The 7,931-nt window shown below is 35.7% G+C and overlaps 1 protein-coding gene across 1 annotated transcript in view; it reads right to left on the bottom strand.

The window, feature by feature from the left end:
- Positions 1 to 201: 201 nt before the first annotated feature.
- Positions 202 to 7,931, bottom strand: part of SEPSECS (Sep (O-phosphoserine) tRNA:Sec (selenocysteine) tRNA synthase) — a 19,389-nt gene continuing 11,659 nt past the window's right edge. Inside the window, exons 9-11 of the mRNA XM_009072807.1 lie at positions 2,485 to 2,578; positions 1,767 to 1,857; positions 202 to 608 (exon numbers count right to left, since the gene is read on the bottom strand). Coding sequence (XP_009071055.1) covers positions 344 to 608; positions 1,767 to 1,857; positions 2,485 to 2,578 — 450 coding nt within the window. The 3' untranslated portion in view covers positions 202 to 343. The remainder of the gene's footprint in view (positions 609 to 1,766; positions 1,858 to 2,484; positions 2,579 to 7,931) is intronic.

Raw genomic sequence — 7,931 nt, forward strand, 5'->3', positions numbered from 1 at the left:
CACTGCCACAGACAATCTTGTCAAACAAAAGACATGTGAATACACATTGTGTGATTTGCTGAACACTGGTCCAAATAGCCACCCACAGACTGAGGGGCAAACGAGGTCTTTAAGAATGTAAAGCTTTACTTTGGCAGATACTAAGTGCATTTTATATGATGCAAAAAACTTGTGTCTCGGTCCTCTGTCTTAGAGAGAATATCACCTATTTTCTTAAAGCTGAATTTCACCCAACTTTTTATTGTTGTTTTCAGATCAAGAATAAATTTTCTGCACTGAAAATGCACACTTATAACCAAATACAAACCTGACATACTTCAGAAAAAAGTTCATCTTCCTGTTACTAAATCTCTATCTTCTGGTCTTCAAGTTGTTCTGTGGCTGTGTTAGAATCACTTATTTTGTTTATAATTTTCTCTTGCTTTGCTTCTTTTCTAAAAGTCTTCAAACACTTGTCAAGTCTTTTCAGGAATACATCTACATCTTGCTTTTTAATTCCAATTGCTGAGGCAGCATTAAGGTAAGCACAGGGATAGTCATTTGCATGTGACATGAAGCCTTTAAAAGTGTAGTTATTCACAGTTTGTACAGACCCACAGGGAACAACCCTGAAACAAACAAACAAAACTGTGATTCAGTTAAAGATATCCTGGACATTTTATGTGATACACTGTATTGAACACATTTACTCAAATTCCTACTGAAATAGGAAGTTGCTATTCCCACCATTGACATTCAGCACCAGCATAACATTTAAAATCTGTTGAAATACTGGGTCAAACAGTGTATACTACAAAAGAATTACTTGCTCATATAAAAAAAAAAAAGGAAAAACCTGAAGCTTTTACATCAGGCAAAGAACTCAAGAGTTTTAACTTCAAAAACTGAACTTCTTGGAATACTTTCAGCCAAAAATGGCTAAAATTACAGACAAGCCAAGGTTAGGACAGGCAAATTAAAAAGAGCATCTAACTCCAGTACATATAGATTTACTGTCATTCATCTGTGCAGGAAGGGGAATAATCCAAGCTAATGAAGCATACCTTCTGACGTGGAACCATCCAGCTCTGCTACAAAAAAATGACACTAAGTCTATGGCAGAAGTTAGCATGGCAGCAGTAATATTCAGATTAAGGAATGCTGCCAAAACAAATTTTGAATCATTCTCTTCTTCTGAAAGGTTTAAACCAAAATAATCAGAAATTATTTGGCTTGCATTTCCATGTAACAGTGTCTCTAAGAATAAATTCAGCTCAGACTGGCTCAGGATGTATATTTTAAAATTTTTTTAACTTATTTTTTTTTCAATGCAATTAGTTCCAGAAAGCAGAATTTTCTTTCATGTGACAAAAAGCTATGTAGGGTATTAAAAGCTTATTCCCCTGACATCCAACATAACCATTTGTGCTGCAATAAACAAACCAAAGATCTTCCCTAAGTAGCTTACACCTTAACTGTATGCTCAGACAACAGCTGGAAACTAAATGAAACCAAGGGGTACTAGGGAATAATGACACTAAATTAAATGGGCATAGATTATCTATTTAGCCTACCAAAATTAACAAAGGAGCCTCACTGCTAATTCAGGTAGGGAGACATTATTAGTCTCTAACAGTGATGAAGAAGGGTGATTACTCTATGACTTGGTATTGTCAGACTGCATTCTGTAACCATGAGACAATTGGTATCAAGCAAATGTCACAGGATTTCATAAAACATATTATAATAAAATCCCCATAAATTTTTCAAATTCATAGCATCCTCACCTTGCTCCAGAAACTTGTCTTGTGAAAAGCATAGATCCAAGCTGGGTAACAGCAGCATCATTATTTTCATCTAGATTCTTCAGTGACATAGCTAAAGTAACATAAGGTCAGGTTAAAACTGCTACAGAGCTACCTTTTTTCCAAAGAACCACCACAAAGGACAAGTTGTTTCCCAATAACAAGAATCTAGCCAAATATTTGTGTTCAGATACAAAGAAAAAAAGAAATATAAATACTACATTTCATAGCTTTTAATTTTCCCACAAGATGTCATAGATTACTACTTGGGTTAGACTGTATACAAGGCAGATTCTGCACAGGTGGGCAGTGTTGCTTTGGTGTTCAGCAGAATTTTTGGTTAAAACAAAGTCCTTGACTAGGAACTCCATAATCTTTTATAACACTAAGATTATGGGTAAAATAACTACACCTTACTTTCTTTTTAGATCTATTTTTTATAAAGTATTACTACATGCTCACATCTTTTCCCTGCCTTGATTACAATAAATGAGTATGTTGGACAGGAGCAAAATAAAGGGCCCAAGTTACTACTCTGCTTTTATAGCAGGTTATTTTATTGAGTTCAATGGTTTCAGATCAGCCTAAGTACAATTTAATAGCAGTGAACAATGTTTAATATATAGGAATGGTATGTAAAAGTGTATTATGAACACACAGTATATTAGAATTTTTTAAAAGATAAAAGCCCAAGAATTACCTAAGGAAATGGGATTATGTGGTGTGTCTAACAGTCTCTCATTGTGGTTATCTGCCAGCTTCTTCAGCTCACTTGAAAGATAGGAAAACATCTCCTGGGGAAAAAAAAAAGAAGCAATATTTTTGTTATTAGCTATCAAACAGAGAAAATAGCACCTATTTCACAAAACTGTTAAGTCTCCATTACATTCTACAGGTGCCCAGCTGATTCTCTTTTCATGTGTACCAAGTAAGTGGACCAGACAATTCTCTGAAATAATTCTATAAAGGAACAGCTCCATTTCCTGAACACTGTTCTTATCTCTCAAGCTGATACAAAAGTCTCTAGCTGGTCTAATATATGTGCTTGGGATGTCAGTCATTCTTTCTGTGGCCACGAAACCCAGGTAGGTAAAACCCTGAAGAGATTCCCACTGCACAGAAGGTCTTACCCCACCCCACTGCTGCAAGAGCCTTCCCCTGGAGCCACAGAGAATGAACTGGTACCATCACAGATGGTCACGCCAGGGCAAATTGCTCCTTACTTTGTTTTCTCTCTATCAATACATTCCAGACTAAAAGCAGTACATTTTGTTGCCATGTATCACACAATCACAACTCCCACTAGTGCAGAGACTTCCTATTCTGCATGAGAGCAGCACCATCTCTTAAGGAGGCTATGAGAACACATCTGATTGTATTTTATTTCACACAATAAATACTCTCCTGAATTCTCAGCTCTATTGTGCAGCTAGTTCACTTCCCTGGACCCTCCTGTTCACACCCACTAAAAGAATGGAGATACCTGAATTTCTGCTATCACTTAATTGGATTGCACCTTTACTGTGAAAGTGTCAGAAGACTGAGATTCGTAAGTGCTTTGGCTCAGATACAAGTCACACTGCACATAAAAGGCTGCTTCTCTTGCTTCATCTGTATTTTATTTCCTCCCTCTTCCCCAGTACTAATCTATGATAATTGCTCACGCTCTTCATCAGTTTAATACCTTCCTCTTCAGATAGCAGCTCAAAACACTTATGGACAGAGTGAGAATAAACACCATTCTTCTTACTGTATGCTTTGGCTTTTTTTCCATCCTTTTTAATGCTTAGTCTCTCATAAAAACTAGAAAAAACATACAGATACTGGGTAGCCTGTTTAAAAGATATTAAACACCAGGTTTTTTTCTCTTTCTGGCTATAAAAATTGTGCTGCTTATCTGCTTCAGTATGACTGCCTGTTTAAGCATCCTCATCAATTTCTGGACCTGACAAGTGATTTTTCATTCCTTAAATAGAGTTGCCTCTTCTGTTTGTAGACCAGTATCCTGCTCTGACCTGTGGACTCTGACAGATACAAATTACAGCTCGTGATCAAAATTATGTTTTTGAACAGAACCTCCCCAAGGTCTTATGAAACCAAACGAGCTTTGTGGTAGCTAAGTTAGAAGAATGTTACAGATGGTTTTACTTCAACAACTGCAGGAAACTCAGTAGCATTTCATGAGTGATCAGATGAACACAGTTCCTGACCTGTTCTTCCTAATACCATAGAATGAGCTCAGTGGGAGAGGAAAAAGTACCATCTTACTGTTAAAATGAATTAAGTTATTGATTCAACTATCAACAAGGACATAAAGCTTCTGTAATACTAGAAACAACAAAAATTTTGGAAGGTATCTATGGCTAACTATCAGAACTGGAAATTTGTGAGAAATCATTTTTATTTCTTGTAAATCAAATGATTTTACTATTTCAGTTCAGAGTTTATTTACAGTTCACTCACAGAAACTGAAAATCATTTTTGTTTCAAATGGGGGGGTTTTGCCTTCCTTCTGGTCCCTTATTGAGGATAAGCATATTACTCATTTGTTACTTACTTTCTACAATAAGCAACACCAATGTGCTAGCCATTTTATTAGGATTTTTTTTAATACAAATCATATATATTAATTTGTGCTCCCTCTGCTGGCTATTTACTTCTACAGCTGCAGCAAAGTATCACAGAAACATAGATAAATTGTCTCTGCAATGGAGATACTGTTGGTGAAATTAGTACTGAGAAAAAAATATACTGGAAGAAGAACAAATTCTCAAGTAATTCATTTTTGTGTGTTGTACCTAGGGAATTCTCTGATAAATCTCTTGCAGTATTACTGAAAGGACTACAAGTTGGTATAACAAGCTATCCACTGTATAAATGTATTAAAATAGGTTAGTAGATGAGCTTTACATACACAGGAATTTGTTAAAATGAGAGAGAATTGAAAAATGGCAAAAAAAAAAATTCAAGTATGTATTTTCATCTGTTTGACCGAAGCTATGTAAACACATATTCAAAACTTATTTTCATGAACAACACTATTTTGCATCTTTCCATTCGAAGCCCTCTAGATATTTTATAGTTTCAGAAGTTTGTTGCAAAATAGATTAACTGCCTTTCCAAAAAAAAGGGCAAAAGCAATATTTTTATGAGGTCGAATCTATAACCAACCTCTATTAAAAAATATTTCTCTTACGTGGAAAATTTATAAGCACCCTAAGCAATTACATATAAATGAGCTCCTACATAATAGATTTTCTGTAGCAGGCACTCAAGTTTTTTCCAAGAAAGCTAACTATTATGCTAAAGTTGTGCTGAACAACCCAAGCACTAAATGTCAGTTAAGTTTCATTATTTAATTCACTTTCTTCCCTTAGAAACCTATCACAAAACCTCATCAAGCTAGAGAAATGAAAGCTAAACTCTGGGAAAATGTCCTGCACTCCTGGTCCTTCCAGCACCTAAACCAACACCACTTGCTGTGAGTACAGAGGCCTCTTTGAAGCTTCCATTCATACTGGTTTAACTGCACAACACCACGTAAGGTAATGGTATATTCACTGAAATTATTTTGCCTCCAGCCACTCTAAAATTTGAATACGGTTCCACATATTTCACGTGAGGAAAATGCTGCAATATTCCCATATTTGGCCAACTAGAGTGTAGCAAACTAGACCAAAAAAAGAAAAAAAACCCTGGAGTAATAAATATCTGTCTTGAAGAATATTTGATTTTCCTTTTACATTTTTAATATCCATCATTAAATGGTTTTTTTCTTCTTCTTCCATGATAAGTAGAGTAGGAACATAAACTCACACTGAATTGTACAAATAATTTATTCCTATCAGAACAATTACATCAATGACAACTCAGGAAACATAAACTCAGTATTTTACTGGATTGTAAAACCCAAATGATTTCCTCCCACTCGGTGTGATTTAAATATTTTAGATACAGACTCCATAAGGAGATAAAAATAACTCCAGTTGCACTCTTAGAGAATATATAGACAGATGGATAGAGATATAAAAAGCTCCAACACATTCCAAGTAACACAAAAATACATTTAAGGAAATCAGAATTATCTTGATAGTTAAAGAAAGTCTAATGAGAAAATCCATAACTGCTGAAAACAAAATGAAATCATCACCTCTTCAATAACAGCAGTATAATAATTAGTTAAATGGATTAAATAGACCATGTTGGATAACAGTTACCAGGTATTAAATGTGGTATGTAGGGTCCAGAATGTAAACCCTGAATGCAGGGTCCTTGCTCTCCATAAATTCTGAGGTGACAACTGAGTCTGATGTTTGTGCCACTGCACAGTGTAACCACTATATTTGCTACATGTGGCCTGGTTTAGGCACACAATGAAAACAGTGACTTTTATCACCTGGAAATTCAAAATACGGGACATAACATAACCTGTACTGAGGAACCAAAGAAATTGCTACAAAAACAATCTCTACATAATGTTATGAGTTTTTTAGAAGCAAAGATATTAACAAATTTGACTATGGACCAGCTGTCATTATCTGCATTGCAAAAGGACACAGTCTGAGATCAGAAAACCACTGTTCTAAACACCACACAAACATATAAAAGGGAATCCTGAAAATCCAGAAGAAGGGAGAAAACATTATTGTTGGTGGTCTTCCATCCTTTCCCCGGAAACATCAGACAGATACAACTGTTGGAAACATTACCTATTAAACTTTCATATATGGCCACCTTAGTCAGCTGCTTTGACATGAGAAAACATTACTGTTGGTGGTCTTCCATCCTTTCTCTGGAAACATCAGACAGATACAACTGTTGAAAACATTACCTATTAAACTTTCATACATGGCCACCTTAGTCAGCTGCTTTGACATCATGTGTGTGTGTCCCCCTTGCACTCCTGTACTCAGATCCATTGTGCCATTTTACTCCTTCATATCACAACATATTATCTCACACTCTTGGACAATTGCACACTCCACAACTGCCAGATTGTTGGAAAATCCTGCTCCATGTACATGCTCCTCTCCCTCATATCATCTGTCCCCTTCCTATATTAAACAGTTCACCTGTGTAAAAGAAAAACTGGGCAGACTAGTTCTTTCCTTGGTTGTGCAAGATTAATCTCTTCTCAGTAATATTCTGGTCTTTCTGGCCTGAGGTCAAATAACCTGGACTACCACCCATTCAAATATGGATAAGGTAAAAAAAAGAAAAGAAAAAAAAAAAGAGAAAAAGCTCAAGTTTTTTATAGCTGATTTTTCGTGAGGAAAAAAAAGAGAAAAGAAAAAAACCTCAAGTTTTTTATAGCTGATTTTTCGTGTGAGTAGGTGCAGCTGCACCAATATAGAAAGGAGTACTCAATGTCAAGCTATAAATAGCTCCTGCTGGAAGCCTAATAGCTCTGCCTCTGCTTCCTCAGAGCACAGGCAATAAACTATCACTATTACATTTCTACACTTCAGGAACAAACAGATTTAAGCAAAAATGTTTCTATTTCTACAGCAAATCCAATGAAAGAAACATATTTATGCCACGTATATGGCTCTGTTTATAGACTATACTCACATTTGAAATAAACAGACCTGAAGCGGTAAAACTATAATACTTTATTCACTTTAGAATTCTACTTACAATGAAATGACACAATTCAAAATATGCAGCTATTCATTAAGGCATATTATTTATGAAAGAATTATTATTTAGGACTTGGACAATAGTTATACTGCCCATTATACATCTGCTACTGGTGTAAATCAAACGTCAAAATCAGCTTTGTTGAAGACATGATAAATTCACTTGAGGTTTTTCTGGACATGAGAGTAAAGGGGGGAAAAATACAATTTGCTTTTAATGAAGACACAGCACACATGGCAATACACACAACAGTCCGGAATAAAATGTTAGAAACTGTATTGCAACAGTGGCAAAAGTGTTTCACGTGCCTTGTTTCCACTTCAGTTGCACAGATCACTTCTTAGCCATTGTAAGATCACTAGGCTGGTTTGGTTTTCTATAGCCTAGCTATTCCTAAGGGATCTCAATTTCAGGACAGAATTTCTGGATGCCTCTACAAGCAGCTAGAAATAAGTCAAGCATCCAGCACTATTGCTCTGCCACATAATCAGGGACAGCAGCAAGCTG

The sequence above is a fragment of the Acanthisitta chloris genome, unplaced genomic scaffold (genome assembly GCF_000695815.1).
Source record: "Acanthisitta chloris isolate BGI_N310 unplaced genomic scaffold, ASM69581v1 scaffold33304, whole genome shotgun sequence".
Lineage (NCBI taxonomy): Eukaryota > Metazoa > Chordata > Aves > Passeriformes > Acanthisittidae > Acanthisitta > Acanthisitta chloris.